The following is a 17,840-nucleotide window of genomic DNA, read 5'->3' on the forward strand; positions in this document are numbered from 1 at the left end:
AATTCTCATATGTGTGCTTTTGTGCGCATTGCTCATGCATTTGAATATGCATTTTATATAAACTCCTTCTCTGCCTGAAAGTGATTTTGTACTTTGGCATAACCTTGGTGAGGGGTGGGTATATTATAAAGAGATTCCTGTCTCCCTGATGGTAGCATTTAAACAATCTTGGTGTGCTAATGAGGGTGAGTTAAACAACATTTGTCTCTGCAGTTCTACAAGATGGTATGTTTGGTAGTAAAAAGCCTGAAGTTTAGTAGAGCCTCCTGGACCAAGGAAACATCTTTTTCCCTTTCCTAGTACCTGTCAGGCATCCACCATCTCCCCTCCCTGCCAGCTCTGTGATACTGCACAAAGCATTCAACATTTTCAAGACTCAGTAGCAAATATTTGCTCCGTCCACTTGGATGTCTCAGAAAAAGATGCCCATGCCTTGAATCCCAGCAGTCGGGAGGCAGAAACAGCAGCAAGCAGATCTTTGAGTCTGAGGCTAGGCTGTTCTCTAGGTTAGCCAGGGCTACATAAAGAAGTGCTTTCTTGGGCTGGAGAGATGGCTCAGCGGTTAAGAGCACGGACTGCTCTTCCAGAGGTCCTGAGTTCAATTCCCAGCAACCACATGGTGGCTCCCAACCATCTGTAATGGGATCTGATGCCCTCTTCTGGAGTGTCTAAAGACAGCGACAGTGTACTTATGTGAATAAAATAAATACATCTTTAAGAACAAAAAGACAGACTGTCTTGGTGGTTGTATAGGCAAGCACCGGTCATTTGTGGTGGTCCTCACTTTCTGTTCCTTCTGTACCCTGCCTACTCCCATTACTGAGTTATTAGATGGAGAGCTTTCATCTTTTATTTGCACTTCTTTGTACCTCAAGCTTCATATGAACTTACATACAGTGATAATTTCTACTCATTCACTCATTCAGAGAAAATACCTACAATGGAGAAATGTATATTACCTAATATATATTGTATGCCATACACACACACACACACACACACACACACACACACAGTGAATAGACATTAACTTTTTGTTTTAAGTCAGGGTTTCTCTGTATAGCGCTGTAGACCAGGCTGGTCTTGAACTCACAGAGATCTGCCTGACTGCTTCTGCCTTCTAAGTGCTGGCACTAAAGCCATGCACCACCACTGCCTGGCTCTCACTGTAACTCTTGCTGACCTGGACCACGTTATATAGACCAGTAGACCAGTATGGCTTCTAACTCACAGAGCTTCTTTTCTGCCTTTGCTTTGTGGATGTGGGATTAAAGATAAAGATAATGCCTAGCATTATGTAAAGTGAAGTTCTTTGTGTTGTTTTGTTTTGTTGGTGTTTCAAGACAGGGTTTTGTTGCGGTAGTTGATTAATCCGCTCAATGTCCCCGACGGCGTTCCTTGCTTCTGCCCCAATGTTTCGGATTTTTTTTTTCCCCTTTTCTTTTTTTTCGGAGCTGGGGACCGAACCCAGGGCCTTGCACTTGCTAGGCAAGCGCTCTACCACTGAGCCAAATCCCCAACCCCAATGTTGCTGATTCTTGAATGAAAGACAAACAGCCTTATATTTAATATGCCTTAATCAGCCAATGGTTAGGCCACTCCCAAACTTCCACGTTGCTAACGCCCCCCCACTCCTGAATTATTATTAAAATCTATATTACATTTTTGCTACCCTAGGCCCAATGGGGGGGGGTTTATCCCCTGGGGCCCCATGGTGATTCTGTCACTTTGTCCTTCCCCTTATTCTTGTAACGGAATCCTAAAGTCCCACCTCCGTCTCTCTCCCCAGCCATTGGCTGCCCGCAACTTTATTCACCAATCAGAACCAGTTTGGCATCTCACGTGCTGGATTCCCGTGCGCCTTTGGGGACCCATGATGCATGCATTAAACCAAATCCAGGACAGGCTTTCTCTGCGTAGTCCTGGCTGTCTTTGAACTCAGAGACTCACCTGTCACTGCCTCCTGAGTGCTGGGATTAATGGTGTGTGAGGCGCCACTGCCCGGCAAAATGAAGCATTAGGATTAATTAGGATCTGCTAAGTTTGAGATACTTCAGGAATAGAGCTGTTTAGACGGCAGAGCCTTGGGGCTGCTGAGAGGGTTCCTTGAGTAGAGGGGCTTGCCACAAAGTCTCATGAGCTGACGTCGGCCCTTGGAACCAACAAGATGGAAGGAGAAAACCAATTTCTACAAGTTCTCCCCTGACCTCCACTTGGGCACCCTTCCACCTCACTGGCCCTACCTATGTTGAAACTTTTTTTTTTCAAGACAGGGTCTCACTGTGTAGCCTTGGCTGCCTGCCTATCCGGAATGCACGCAGATCTGCTTATCTTGCCTCCCTAGTGTAGGGATTAAAACAACTTGTGCCACTAGGCCCCGCCCAAAAGAAAGAATTTGTTTTGTTTTGTTTTGTTTTTTTTAATTTTTGTTTTTCAAGACAGGGTGACAGGGTTTCTTTGTGTAGCCCTGGTTTTCCTGGGATTCAATCTGTAGACCAGGCTGGCCTTGAGCTCAGAGACCCACCTGCTTCTGGCTCCCTAGTGTGGGGATTGAACACCTATGCTACCACAGACATGGAAGAAGGATTTTTTTTTTAAGTTAGAAAATATGAGTTTAGAAAATAGATGATATTGGAAGGGATTGATACATCTCTGTAGAGGAAATATAGTAATTTTTAAAAGTCTGTACTACAACTCCAAGAAACAAAGAAAGTTTAATAAAGAAAAAGATTACAATGTGCTACAGGCCTCAGGTGACAGGAAAAAAAAAACAAACCTGTTTTCTGCAAAGTCAAAGGGAGTTCAATAGGGGTGAGAAACGGAACACATTACTGGATTCAGCAAAGGTGACCTTGTGGAGAGTTTTGGTGGCGCTATGAGGACAGCAACAGATTGCAGTGGATTGAGGAGTGAGTGGGAGTTGAGGGGGTGGAGGCAGCTGGCATGGGCATTTTTTTTCAAGCTGTTTGGCCGAGAAGGAACATTATGGTGGTAATGTAATAGTGATATTTCCCCCTCTGTGGTAACACAGAAGTAGAAGAAAATACAGGGGTACAGGAAATAAAAAACCAAGTGAGAGGCACAGGATGGGGTCTACAGCACAGAGGGCAGGATTTTCTTCGAATGGAATGATCCTACTCTCATTTTGTACTGGATAAAAGGGACGATTGATTGGCCCGTGAGCTTCATGTTGGGTCCTTTCCCCTGATGCACTGTTGCTCTCTTTGAAGTTGGGAGATAGGCCACAAGCGAGGAATTCCTTGAGTGGATAGAACAACATTTTTCCTCAGCCAGAGTAGGGTTACCAACAGGTTGGAAGACATTTGAGGCTACCGGGTGGGATGGGGAAGGGCATAGGGACTGGGAAGTTTGATATGTAGGGGGTTGCATTTGTCCTACTGAACAAGAGTTTTTTTCCTCAGAGGCTGATGCTGCTTTTTTGATGTAGGTGCCCCCTTCCACGTGGAGCTGGCCTTTCTCGACCTAGGCTCAACTCACATCTAAGGCCACAAGCCTTCCTGTCCTCGCCGAGGACCAGCAGGAAGCCATTTTGATTATGCTCCACTACAGAAGGAGGACAATACAGCCCCGCCCAGAGCCAGGCGCGCCCCCGCGGCGGGATTGGTGCGCGTGTCCGCGCCTCTTCCCGCCGACCTGGCGGGCGCCTGGCCCAGGCGGCGGAGGCGCGGGCCGTGGGGGGGTAGGAGGGGTGGTTATGTAAGCGTTGCGCGCTCCCGCGAAGCGGCAGCCAATGAGAAGCCCCGGCCACTCGTGCTCGCGCACGCAGGGCGGGGGGAGGGAGCGCACGACGTGCGCGCGCCCTCTGCCTCGTCCACCGCTGCCGCCTCCTTCTTCTGCCGCTCCTGGTGCTGCTTGTGTGCTCCTTCAGTGCGGACCTGGTGCCTCTTTTGTGAAGCGGCAGCTGAGGAGACTCCGGCGCTCGCCATGGCCGACGAGAAACCCAAGGTGAGCTCCGGGCGGCTGTGTGCGCCTCGCCGTGCGGACCGGTGGGTGGCGCGGCCCAGGGTCCGGCCGAAGCCCGCCGCGGGCTTCCCCTGCCTGCCGGGGCCCCACGGGGGCCAGCCGCAGCTCAGGCCCGGCGCTCCGCGCCATTTTCCCCCTCGCTCTCTTCCTCCCGCCCGCGCCCGAGGAGGCCCGCCGCCCTCCCCGCCCCCAGGCCCGCGGAGCGCGCGGCGCGAGGCGGGCGGCGCATCGCGGGAGCCTGCAGGCCCGGCGGCCCCGCGCTGGTTCCTCCGCGGCGCCCGGCGCGTGTGAGAAGAGCGTTGGGCGCGCGGGGCCCGGGTCGGCGGCGGCGGCGGGAGTCGTGCGGCCCGGGGTTTCCCTCTCGGGGCGGGGGCCACGCCGGATCAATGGTGTGTGTTCGGGCAATCCCGAATGGGAGATTCCGGAGTCGGTCCCGCTCGAGGCCCAAGGGGCCCGCGGGGGAGGGGCAGCGCCGCTCCGCCGGGCGCCCAGAAACCCGCACCCTGGCGGGAACCATGTGGCTTGTTGTGGTTGGAGGCTTGAGGTGCGAGCAGAGACACGGGCTCAACTTGAAATCGCGCCCTCGGAGGCACGGGAACAGTTGGCTGCGGAAGAGGGGATGAGCATCAGTCTCCGGGCACCCTCTGGCCCCGACTCTTATTTCGAGGGGGACACGGGATGAAGAATCCTTGGACATAAACATTTGATTTTGCTGAACTGCGGTTTGGGTCGCAGCGTACGGGAAGATTTGCACGAAGACTGTATTTCTCCGTGACAGCAAAGGAGAGGGCGAAAATAAGCTCTGAACTAAAAATGAAGCAGTTAATACAGTCGAACGTTAATCTGCCGATGTAAAAAGGGAGAATCGGGATGTCCCTCAGTTGAGAGTGTTCGTTTTGTTTTTTAAAAGATACGTTCGTTTCATATGGTCATTGAGCAGAGTTTGCTAACTTTATCAAGAAGGTAGGAGTGAATTTTAAAATCCAAGGTATGGTCTGCCCCTCTCTCCCCCCAGTAGTTGTATTTATAACGCTTTGAAGAGAAAGGAGACCGATGTTGATGGGAAGCAACAGATTTTGGCCGTGACAGGAAATAATGCCATTTTAGAAAATTTAGCCTCAAAAGCATTACAGTTAATGGAACGAGGTTGTAGTGCGTTGTTGCCATCGCTAGTGCCAGTGTTTGTGTAACAACCTTGTAACACTTTCTGCAGGGTTTCACATCTTTCAGATCAGCGGCTGGAAACAGCTGTATGCTGTTTGAGAGAATGAGAGAAACCTGTTGATTCTGACGCCTTTGGGCCTGCTGCTGCTTCTGCTTCTGCTTCTAAGGTGTTTGTGTTTCACATTTTCCAAATTACACTCTTATTTTTCTTTCAACAGGAAGGAGTCAAGACTGAGAACAACGATCATATTAATTTGAAGGTGGCGGGACAGGATGGTTCTGTGGTGCAGTTTAAGATTAAGAGGCATACACCACTTAGTAAACTAATGAAAGCCTATTGTGAACGGCAGGTGAGGAATCGATAAGTGTACTCCACCTAATCCATTCACACAACTGAATTAGGAATGGGAATAGACCAGCACAGCATTGCAGGACTTTTGGTTAAGGTGCATGTGATTCTATTGTACACTTTGCAGGTAGGTTTAGTATTACGATTTTTGTGGTAAACCAGTAACACCTTAATAGATCCATAACTGTAAGTTCCCAAGGAGATACAACTATGCTTTCATGAGGGAAAAGGTGTATTTAGACATTGCATTCTGTCAAAACTCTGGGTGTACACATATTTATTCCTAGCACTGGAGGCAGAGGCAGATAGATCTCAGAGTTCCAGGCCAGCCTAGTTTACAGAACTAGTTCTAGGGCAGCCTGGGCTACACATAAAAACACATCCTGTCTCAAAAGAGAGAGAGAGAGAGAGAAAATTTTAGCCAGTTTCAGTTTGGGTGTTGCAGTTTTTCTGAAGCATGTTGATTCTAGCCTTCAAATTTTTTTTTTTTCCTCAATAATCGGAGAGCTCATGGCGTGTGCCGAGCCAGATTTGTGTATCCTGAGGAAGTTACCTACCCAACCCCAGAGGTTAGGAGATTTTGATCATTTTTTTTTTTTTTAAGATTTATTTATTTATTATATACAAGTACACTGTCGCTGTCTTCAGACACACCAGAAGAGGGCATCAGATCTCTCATTACAGATGGTTGTGAGCCACCATGTGGTTGCTGGGGATTGAACTCAGGACCTCTGGAAGAGCAGTCAGTGCTCTTAACCACTGAGCCATCTCTCCAGCCCGATTTTGATCATTTTTGAGTAAGGCATGAACACTTTTCCTTTTATATTACAAGGAAAACTCTTACAGGTATCAAGAGGAAATAGAAAATTCTCTTTGTGACTTGGGTATTGGGTTTTAGTTGTTTCCCTCTGCAGCTGTCTCCTGTGGAGCACTGGCTGCCTGGAGGATGCTATCTATGTAGAGGAGACTGGCTTCAATCCCAGGCAGTCCTCCAGCCTTTTCCTCCTCATCACTGGGATAGCAGGCCGGACTCATTCTCTTGATTTGGACAAATATGGAAAGTCGGTGCAAGACTTACTAGAGCTTCCTTTGGAATGATAAGTTAATATGGCAAGGGGAACTTTAAAGATGGCAGCTCTGTTTCCCACATTAGTTCATTAGCTGCGGTAATAGCAGAAGTAGGATTTTTTTTTTTTTTTCGTTAACTAAGATGTGAAAATTGTGGAATTCATTCTGATTTTCAAGACGGCCTTATTTGTGGTCAGATTGGCCTTGAAGTCTGTACTCCAGTGTTAGTGTCAGCCTCCCTGCATGTGCCATCATATTTTCTGTTTTATGCCCCCTACAGTTTCTGTGTTAGCATTCATTTTATTCATCTGAAACTCAGAGATGTACTTGTCTCTGCCTCCCGAGTGCTGGGACCAAAGGTGTGTGCCGCCACACTGGCTCATTGCACATTTTACACTCTTAACTTTTGTTGAAATCTTCCTAACAAATTAGTCAACAAAGAAATTTGGGGAAGGGGCCTTTTGAGGTGGCTCTGCAGGCCTGATTGTATCTAGTTTCTGAAACCCACAGGAGGAGGAGGGACCACTGAGTTGAAGTTGTCCTGGGAACTGCCTTTGCTCCTACATTGTGGCACATACGTACCCTCACACAGAACAAGAGTAGAGTCTAACATGCTAGACAAGTAGTCTACTAATGGTCTGCTTCCCAGCACTCAGCATGCTTCCACACAGACACTTAGTAAATTGAGGGATTAATGTGGGGAATAGACATAGTGCAGTGGTAGACCATTTGCCCACCATGGGGAGGCCCAGAGTTCAGTTCCTGGTAAGAGAGGGGGTTAGAAATGAGGTTTATTTTGTGTCGTCTTCCTTAAACACTTATCACTCATAGGTTTCTTATGTTTTCACTTGTTTAGAGTAGGCTGCATAGCTCCACTGTATGTAACGTTGAATTGCTGAAAGAGTTGTGCCTAGGATTATGGACATACCGTACCACAATTTAAGGCAGGATTCCTACACAGTGCATTATGTCTGCAGCACAAGTTTGGTCGTGTAAACGGTTATGTTTTAAGATTTTTAAAAACTTGGGGTTGGGGATTTAGCTCAGTGGTGGAGCGCTTGCCTAGGAAGCGCAAAGCCCTGGGTTCGGTCCCCAGCTCTGAAAAAAAAAAAAAAAGAACCAAAAAAAAAAAAAAACAAACAAGATTTTTAAAAACTTTAAATAGGGTTGGGGATTTGGCTCAGTGGTAGGCGCTTGCCTAGGAAGCACAAGGCCCTGGGTTGGGTCCCCAGCTCAAAAAAAAAGAAAAAAAAAAAAAAAAGTTAAAAACTTTAAATATTAGTTATTAGAAAAGTAACGCAAGGTACGTTAACACAACCCATAGTTCAACATTCAGCAAAGCTGAGGAGGGAGGAGTACAGGGAATCAAGGCTAGTCTGGTTATATAGCAGCAAGGATTTGTCTGATAAAAAACGAAGCAGACCTCTTTCATTCTCTTTCTCCTCTCTCTCTCTTCTCCCCTCACCCCACCTCCCCATGGTGACTCCCCTGACCTCAATCTTTGGGGTCAGTAAACTTACCAGAGAGCGGCTTCCCAATAAACCTGGCTTTAATATAATCTAAAAGGGGGAGGGGGCAGAAGAAACGGTGTGCTGGCTCAATACTGAAACCCCAGCACTTGGGGCTGAGGTGGTAGAATAGTCTTAAAAGTCGTCTGTGCCGAGTGGCTGTGGCACACAGCTCCAATCCCAACAGTCGGGAGGCAGAAGAGTTCAAGGTTAACCTGCTCTTTACTTCTGGGACATCCAGGGCTACACAGAATATACCTAGATGTTTATTTTACTGTAGGACTGGGTATTTAACCTAAAGCCTCTTGCATGCTGGGCTATCACTTTTTAATTTATTTCAATTAAGAGGGAGTTACATGTGTCACGTAGAGCAAGTCCAGGACAGCCAGGGCTACACAGAGAAACCTTGTTTTTTGAAAAGCCAAAAAAGAAAGGGAGGAAGGAAGGGATGCTGGCTCAGTGCATAAGAGCACTGGTGGTTCTTCCAGAGCACCTGGGTTTAGTTCTCAACACCTTATGGCAGCTCACAACTTTCTGTAGCTCCAGTAACAGATCCAAAACCATCATACAGGCATATATGCAGATAAAACACAATGCATACAAAATTTAAAAAAAATTTTTTTTTTAATGAGTGGTGGTCCTGGACTCTGTTGATAGTTGCCTAATAATGCACAAAGCCCTGGGTTTCATCTGCAGCACTGAACAAATTTGATCTAGCACTAGAGAGGTACAGACTGGATTAGGAAGTAAAATGTCATTCTTTACTACTGTAGAGTGGGTTTGGGGGCTGCCTAAGACCCTGCCTCTAAAACCTGAAGAAGGTTCATGCTATTAAAAGTCTAATTTGTGGTGTTAGAGATAAAGCCTCAGCTTCAGTCCTTACCACCAAAAACCCAGAACACCCAGATGAGTTGTAGGCCAGATTAATTTTCATCACCAGGCCAACCAAGGCTTTACAGTTAAACTGTCTTGGTTTTTGTCTTGATTTCCAATGCTCGTGATTGCTGTGTTCCTCTGTATCTATTAGACCAGGCTAGGAAATGATCCTGCCTCTGTGTCCCCAGTGCTGGGACTGTAGGCCACATCATTACTTGGGAGTCATTTTATTCCATCCATGTTCATGTGGGTCTCAGCTATTGAACTTGGGTTGCCAGCTTGCATGGCAAGCCCTTTACCTACTGAGCCATACTGCCGTCCAGACTTGATTTTTACCTCTAGAAATCTTTCTGAAATCCCCATTCTGTACTGTTGAGGCCAAAACGGTGGGATCCTTGGTGTTCTGTGTTGATGATAATGGCCAGAAGCCATTGACTACTTGGCTTATGACAAGCACTAGAAGGTGCTGTAAAAGTGAATGCCCACATCTTGAAAATTTAGTTTAAAAAATGAAATGCCGTAATTCCCGCATTGTGTTTGGTGTGTTTTGTGTTTGTCATTTTCAGGTGGATCTGTACCCTATGCTAGTCTCATTCAATACTTCTCAGTGCGCGTGTGTGCCATCTTGGTTTTGGAATAGGGTCAATAAGAAACAAAATGTTTATCTGCATAGGACATGTTAGCTTATTGGTGAAATTTTATGGATATAAAAAGAATGAATTTTGAGTGATTTTATGCTATTCGCTTTTAATCTCTTGTTAGGGTTTGTCGATGAGGCAGATCAGATTCCGGTTTGATGGGCAACCAATCAACGAAACAGACACACCTGCACAGGTAAAACTCTACTTTTAGGAGAATTATGTTTTATGTGTGTTTGCAAATTTCCATGCATGGGCATGTGCAGAGGCTGGTGAGAAGGACATCAGGTGTCCTGCTCTACTGCTGTAAAGCTTTACGCTTTGAGACCTGTTGCTGATCCTGAAGTTGGCTCCACTCACTGTCTCGGGAATCCAAGTTCAGATCCTCATACTTGATGTTACCCACTAGTCTGTCCAGCCTTGGTGTTCTCTTTTTATTTTGTTTATCCAGACAGGATTCTTCTGTGTAACCTTGGCTGACCTGGAACTCTGTAGAGTAGGCTAGCCTAGAACTAACAGATCTTCCTGCCTCTACATATCTGTCTCCCAAGTGCTGGGATTATTTTTAAAGCAGCTTTGTCTATGAATTTCAGTCCTGGAATATTATGCCTTTTTTCTTTTAATAATTGTACCAAATGATGGGTTTCATTGTGGTATTTTTTCCCACTCCTTTTATTTTTTTCCCCTGGAGCTGGGGACCGAACCCAGGGCCTTGCACTTGCTAGGCAAGCGCTCTACCACTGAGCTAAATCCCCGATCCCTTCCCACTCCTTTTAAAGAACTGATTAATTTTATGTGTTCCCTTTTTAAAAGAACTTAACTCACATTTTTATGTGTTGTGTATTTTGCATACATGCACATGTATGTACCGTGTATGTGCTTAGTGTCCGAGAAATTGAGAAAAGGGGGCATTGAATCCCAGAATAGAGTTATGGATTTGTACACTGCCATATTGGTGTTGGGACTTGAACCTTTGCCCTTTGCAAGAGCAGCTTAACCTCTGAGCCATCTCTGCAGCCGGTCATTGGCATTTTCATGCATACTTGTTTTGTTCATTCTTCCTACAGTGTCTGCTTTTCCTTTTGTTTATGCAAAGTTTGATTTGATTGTCTTGTATCCCAAGCTGGCCTGGAACTTGTATAGCTTAGGACAGCATTGGGACTACTGATTGTCTTGCTTGTCCTTTCTGAAAGCAGAGATAACAAGCCTACAGGCCCATTTTATGTATGTGAATACACTGTCGCTGTCTTGAGACATGCCATAAGAGGGCATCAGATCCCATAATAGGTGGTTGTGATTCACCATGTGGTTGCTGGGAATTGAACTCAGGACATCTGCAGGAGGGTTGGTGCTCCTAACTGCTGAGCCATCTCTCCAGCCCAATTTTTATTTTTTCTAAAGTATATGTATGGGGAAGGTAGTGCAGAGTTCATGAGTGCAGATGCCCCTGGAGGCCAGAAGAAGGTGTCAGATACCCCAGGCTGGAGTTGCAGATGGTTGTGAACTGCCTGTCCTGGATGCAGAGAAATGAGCTTTGGGTCCTCTGCAAGAGCAGCAAGCTCTTAATCACTAAGCTACCTCTCCTGTTCAGTTATCATCTATTCTTGGCTCAATCTGTCCACTCTATTGCTCTTGTTAGCTGGGTTTGACTATATATAGGTGACGCTCTAAAAACATGAACTTAATTATTAAAGGTGATGCTCTAATCTCCCCTAATTTTTGATAGCATTGTGGGTTCCCTGCCCCTCGTAATTGTACAGTATATGGTTGTCTATCTAAAGCATTGTATCCTCCTCTAAAGCTTCCCTTTACAGCTGGGGTGTGGGGGGAGGGGGAGACTATGGTTCACTGGAAAAAAAATTTTTCTCTTAGAGTAGGTTTTCATTGTGTAGGCTTGGCTGCCCTGTAACTAGCTTGAATGCCTGCCTCTGCCTTGTGAATGTTTGAACTAAAGTCGTGCATCACCACTGCTCAGCCTTACCTCACCTAATTCTTGTGAGAATAGAAACTTTGATCTTGGGGTTAGGGATTTAGCTCAGTGATAGAGCGCTAGAGCGCTAGCCTCGCAAGCGCAAGGCTCTGGGTTTGGTCCTCAGCTCCAAAAAAAAAGAAGGAAAAAAAAAAGAAAGAAAGAAACGTTGATCTTTTGGGGCTTTTCACTTTTAATTTTTTTGTTTGGTTTTTGGGGTTCTGTAAAGGTGGTGCCTTGCCCTCCTGGAATTTACAGGAGCGAGCATACAACCAAGCTTCACCTTTCTTTTGAGACATAAATCTATGCCATCTCCTAAGCTGGTATTGAAGGACACTGAGCAGATCTCCAAGGATCACAAAGTGTGATCCAGTGCTTGATTTGAATTCCATCTTTAATTCTCCAATTAAAAGTTGGAGGGAGGGGTTGGGGATTTAGCTCAGTGGTAGAGCGCTTGCCTAGTAAGCGGAAGGCCCTGGGTTCGGTCCCCAGCTCTGAAAAAAAGAAAAAGTTGGAGGGAAGGGGGCTAGAGAGATGGCTCAGTGGTTAAGAGCACTGACTGCTCTTCCAGAGAACCTGAGTTCAATTCCCAGCAACCACGTGGTGGCTCACAACCATCTGTAATGGGATCTGATGCCTTTTCTGGTGAGTCTGAGGACAGCTACAGTGTATGCATACACATAAGAAAATAAATAAATCTTTTTTAAAAAAGTTGGAGGGGAGCTGGTCTGGAATAGCCAGAGCTAGACATAGCCCTGCTTCTCGCGCGCGCACGCGCGCGCGCACACACACACACACACACACACCAACTAGAGGGGAGCCGGCTAAAGCTGTGGCGCGCGCGCACACACACACACACACACACACACACACACACACACACACCAACTAGAGGGGAGCCGGCTAAAGCTGTGGCCCAGCAGTTGCTGATTTTGCACAGGAGACCGGGGATTGCTTTCCAGCACCTACAGGCTCACAATCTTTTGTATTTCCAGTATGTGTAATCTAATGCTCTCCTCTGTCTACAGCAGACACCAGGTTCACCTGTAGTACATATACACACATAGGCAAAACTCATGCATTCTTTTCTTTAAAAGGGAGGGGGGTTCAGAAAGATGGCTCAGAGGTTAAGCACAGTGTTTGCTCTTCCAGAGAACCTGGGTTCAATTCCCAGCACCCACATGGCAGCTTACAACTCTTAACTCTAGTTAGAGGGAATCCAACACATGTGCAAAAATAAATAAACTAAAACCATTGCACATAAAATAAAAATAAATCATTGGTAAATTAAAGATGGAGCGTTGGTACTAACTGCTCTTCCAGAGGTCCCTGGTTCCATTCCCATCAATCACAGGATGGCTCACAACCATCTGTAACGGGATCTGATGCCCTCTTCTGGCATGCACCATACATAGAACACTCACACGTAAATAAATTTTTAAAAAGGTAGGTAAATCATAGCAGTTAAGGGCCATGGCTGTTGTTCAAGAGGACCCAGGTTTCTTTCTCAGCACCCACAGGATGGCTCACATGCATCTGTACTTGAGTAGTGATGTGTATACATGCATGCTGACAAAAGGTTGATTCTTAGCTGGCCATGGTGGTATACACCTGTCCTAGCACTTTAGGAGTGGAGATAGGCAAATCTCAGTTTGAGACGAACCTGATAAACAGAGGGAGTTCCAGGATGGCCAGAGCCACACAGAAGAAGCCCTGTTTCAAATACCCCCTCCCCAAATTAGACACACAAAGCTTTTTTAAATGAAAGTAGTGGAGAGGGCTACATATGTTAGTTGTTGAGGTGTGGTTTTACAGGTAGACTTCCAAGACCCGCCATATCCAAGTTGTAGTCAGGAGAATGCTGAAGCAGCTCTCACCAGTGGCGGTCTCCAGTTAATGTGTTTTAACTGTAAGGAGATGCTGTTTGCTTGTAAATGAAGGCAAAACTCATCTATTACCCTGGAACTTTGTGAAATTTTCAAGTTGAATTTGAAATTCAAGGTAGGATTGTTTTCTTCTGCTGTCATCATAGTAAGATTTTAGAAACTTCTTTTACATTTTTTGTGTGTGTTCCCAGAATGCAAAGCTTTTGCAGGGCAGTGGTGGCTCACACCTTTAATCCCAGCACTTGTGAGGCAAAGGCAGGTCAACCTGAATTCAAGGAAAGCCAGAGCTACACAGAGAAACCCTGTTTCAAAAAAGTAAACAAACAGGGGCTGGAGAGATGGCTCAGCGGTTAAGAGCACCCGACTACTCTCCAGAGGTCCTGAGTTCAATTCCCAGCAACCACATGGTAGCTCACAACCATCTGTAATGGGATATGATGCCTGCTTCTGGTGTGTCTGAAGACAGCTACAGTGTACTTACATATAATAAATGAGTAAATCTTTAAAAAAAAAAAAAAAGTAAACAAAGAACCAAAAAACTTGTAGCCCTGTAGTGGTGGTCCATGCTTTCAATCCCAGGCTGGGGCAGAGGAGCTCTAAGTTCAAAGCCAGCCTGGTCTACCGAGCATTTGTGTTCCCAGAATGAGTTTGGGGGCTTACTCAACTCAGGTTCTCAGATTTAACAAGCACCTCTACTCACTCAGCCATCTTACCAGCCCATCATTTTGAGATAGGGTCTACTTGTATAGCTTGTCTTCCTCTCATTACATCCTCCAGTCTAAGCCTGCCCTCCTCCTCCAGCCTTCTGGGTATTCAGGTTACAGGTATACAACCTGGCTCCACTGGTACAGCCACAGCTGTGGTCAGTCAGTATCTTAGCAGCTGCTGTTTGGTTTGGTTTGGTTTTGTTTTCTTTTTTAAGAATGTTTAGCCAGGTATCGTGGAGATAATGAAGTTTCTTATAGACTATTAAATATAGTGCCTAAGTACCTTTTTTTTTTTTTTTTTTTTTAATTTTTTTTTTTTCTTTTTCTTTTTTTCAGAGCTGGGGACCAACCAGGGCCTTGTGCTTGCTGGCAAGCGCTCTACCACTGAGCTAAATCCCCAACCTAAGTACCCTTTTTATACGTGTCCAAAGGATGTGATTTTTATCTCTTTTATAAGTTTTAGGACATAACATTTTCCATGTACCCTCCCCCAAAACACCCCCCTAGAGCAGCTCATGTGGCCCAGACTGGTACAGACATGTCTTGTTGAGGATGATCTTAAGTTTTTTTGTTTTTTTGTTTGTTTTTTTTTTTTAAGCATGTGTGTGGCAGGGGGTTGTGGGGAGAAAGTCAGGATAATTTCAGGCTTCGATTCTCTTTACACTGTTCTGGAAAGTTAAACTCATAGTCAGGATAGGGTAGTTGGACTTGCAGGGCAAGCACTGCTGCCCACTGAGCCGCCTGGCTTGCCGTAAGACAATTCACTTTCTACAGCGTTGCCAGTGTGTTAAGGCCTTACTCTGGATGCAGAGGCAGCTGGATCGTGTGAGTTTGAGACCAGCCTGGTCTCTAAAGTGAGTTCCAAGACACATACAGATGCAAGAATACAATTTATTACTGTAGTTTGGGGCGTTTGCTCTTTGAGATGGTCTCACTGTATTCCTGGCTAGCTTGGAATGTTGACCAGGCTAGTCTCAATCCCAGAGATGAGCCACTATGCTTGGCTACTGCATAATTTCAAAATTTTGATTTTGGTCTAATACTTTTTTTTGAGGGTATTTAACATATATGTTATTTCCTGAGAATATTGTATGTGTTTATGACATTTAACTTATTAATCTTTAAAAGATTATTTTGAAGACTGGGTATCACATATGTTGTATTCTAGGCTGGTGTAGAGTCTAGAGTCTCAGTCCCCTGGAGTGCTGATACTACAAGTGTGTGTGGCCATGCGCAGTCATGATGATGACTGGCCTGGTCAAAACTCTGTTTCAGTTGCAGTACTTGGCAGACTGAAGGTTGGTTTGTAAGCCTTTGAGACCAGCCTGTGGCTGGCACTGCAGTCATTTCCCTTTCTTGACCTCCATGGTACTGGGGTTTGAGGCAGATGAGACTGATATCTATAATAACAGTGACACCTGGGTGGTGTGGGACATGTGCTTTCTGTAAATTTAATATGAAAACTAGACATTTGTAATTTGTCCTTAATGGTCTTAAATTTGTTTTCTTTTCTGTGCTAGTTGGAAATGGAGGATGAAGATACGATTGATGTGTTCCAGCAGCAGACAGGTGGTGTCTACTAAAAAGGGAACCTGCTACTTTACTCCAGAATTTTGTTATAGACCAAGAATACATTCTCAATTAGAAAGCCGCAATTTGGTCCCGCCACATCCTGACTACTGCAGTATAGTTTCTCTCCTCTTTCATTTCCCTGTCCCCATTTCATTATTGTACATAAGTAACTGGTGTGTGTGCACAAGCATATTGCTCTTTTTTTCTTTTCCTTTTTTAAACTAAATGGCCGATGTTCTGTTTTGGTTACATCAGATGGAGACAGTCTGGGGACAGTTCTGGTTCTGTGACAATATCCCCCTTCTCCACTAGTGGCATGCTCAGTCAGCTCCTATCTCTCTATCCAGTAAGTTATTTTGCTCTCATTGTTTTAACAAAAGAATCCCACAACACAAAATCCTCGCATACCTTGTTCGATTGGAGAATTTTAATGTTTTTCATTTATCATTGTAAAACCAAGGACAATTTTATAACTTTTTTGTACGTAGCTGTTACATGTAGGGCAATCTGTCTTTAAGTAGGGATAAATTACTCTTGAACAAAATGATCCTAGATAGTTTTCCCTTCAAGTCAAGCGTCTTGTTGTTTAAATAAACTTCTTGTTTAAAATGAGCTGTTCTCTTTATTCTGAAGAATATTAAATGGAAATGTTGTTTTAAGTTCAGGTGTATTGGCTCACACCGTTAATCCTAGCACTGGGAGGTAAAGGCAAAGTGGATCTTCTGAATTTGAGGCTAACCTGGTCTATGTAGCCAGTTTCACAATAGCCATAGCTAAAGAGACCCTGTCTGAGAAAAACTAAAGCAAAGTCGGGGGTAGGGTAGGGGGGTCACATGCCTTTAGTCCCAGCACTTGAAGCAGAGGCAGGCATGGAACCTGGTCTACATGGTGTGTTTCCAAAAGACTAGGGCAACGCATTGAGCTGTTAGCCCATTAAGATAAAGGATGGGGGGCTGGAGAGATGGCTCAGTGGGTAAGAGCACTGATGCTCTTCCAGAGGTCCCAAGTTCAAATCCCAGCAACCACCTGGTGGCTCTTAATAACCATCTGTAATGGGATCTGATGTCCTCTTCTAGAAGTGTGTCTGAAGACAGCTACAGTGTACACATATACATAAAATAAATCTTTAAAAAAAAAGATAAACGATAGGGGAGGCCTTGGACGGGTTTGGTTCCCAGCATGCATTAGGGGGCTCACAACTAATTCTGGTTTGGCAAATTAGACTGACACCCTTCTCTGGCCTCTGAAGGCCAAACAAGCATTGTACACAAAAAAAAAATCAGTGCACAAAACAGGGACTTAGATCTGAAGAAAAATTAAGATTTTTTTTTTTTTTTTAAGATTTTATGTATGTGAGTACACTGTAGCTGTTCTCAGACACACCAGAAGAGGGCATCAGATTTCATTCCAGATGGTTTTGAGCCACCATGTGTTTGCTGGGATTTGAACTCAGGACCTCTGGAAGGGCAGTCAGCGCTCTTAACCTCTGAGCCATCACTCCAGCCCCCCTTTTTTTTTTCCAGAGCTGGAGGACCAAACCCAGGGGCTTGAGCTTGCTAAGCAAGCGCTCTACCACTGAGCTAAATCCCCAACGCCCCCCCCCCTTTTTTTTTTTAAGTAAAGAGGATCTTGCAACTCACTATGTAGACCTGTAGACTAGGCTGGCTCAGAACTCCTGTCTCTTAAATGCTGAGATTAAAGTTATGTATCACACTGCACATTCATTGACCTGCTTTCCTTTGACTGTGTGAGCAGTGTTAATTCTTTTTTTTTTTTTTTTTGCAGTGTTAATTCTTATGTGCTATACTAATAGTTGAAGGTTCATTAGCAGAGTAACTGCATAGAGTAATTCTGCCAGTCCCCTTCAGACAAAAAAAAAAAAAAAAAAAAAGTATCACCACACCTGGTCTGGTTTTTAATTAAATACATTTTATTGTATGTGTACATTTATTGTGCGTGTGCTGCAGTGTACCTGTCAGGGCAACTGGCCAGAATTAGTTTTGAGTTAGTTTTCTTTCCTGTGTAGGTTCCTAGAATCAAACTCAAGGCCTTTGCAGCAAGTGTCCTTACCTGCTAAGCCATCTCACTGGGCCATTATTTTCATGAGAAAGTGTGGCCA

General features: G+C 45.1%; 1 protein-coding gene and 1 pseudogene across 1 annotated transcript; both read left to right on the forward strand.

The window, feature by feature from the left end:
- The first annotated feature begins 3,790 nt into the window (after positions 1 to 3,790).
- On the forward strand, positions 3,791 to 16,333 carry Sumo2 (small ubiquitin like modifier 2). The gene is made up of 4 exons (XM_032912869.1): positions 3,791 to 3,966; positions 5,367 to 5,498; positions 9,712 to 9,783; positions 15,670 to 16,333. Exons 1-4 carry the CDS (start codon positions 3,946 to 3,948, stop codon positions 15,730 to 15,732), a joined length of 288 nt encoding a protein of 95 aa, XP_032768760.1. The 5' UTR covers positions 3,791 to 3,945; the 3' UTR covers positions 15,733 to 16,333.
- A 1,101-nt stretch (positions 16,334 to 17,434) lies between these two features.
- On the forward strand, positions 17,435 to 17,595 carry LOC116910685 (annotated as a pseudogene).
- The last annotated feature ends 245 nt before the right edge of the window (positions 17,596 to 17,840 follow it).

The sequence above is a fragment of the Rattus rattus genome, chromosome 9, assembly GCF_011064425.1.
Source record: "Rattus rattus isolate New Zealand chromosome 9, Rrattus_CSIRO_v1, whole genome shotgun sequence".
NCBI classification, from domain to species: Eukaryota; Metazoa; Chordata; class Mammalia; order Rodentia; family Muridae; genus Rattus; species Rattus rattus.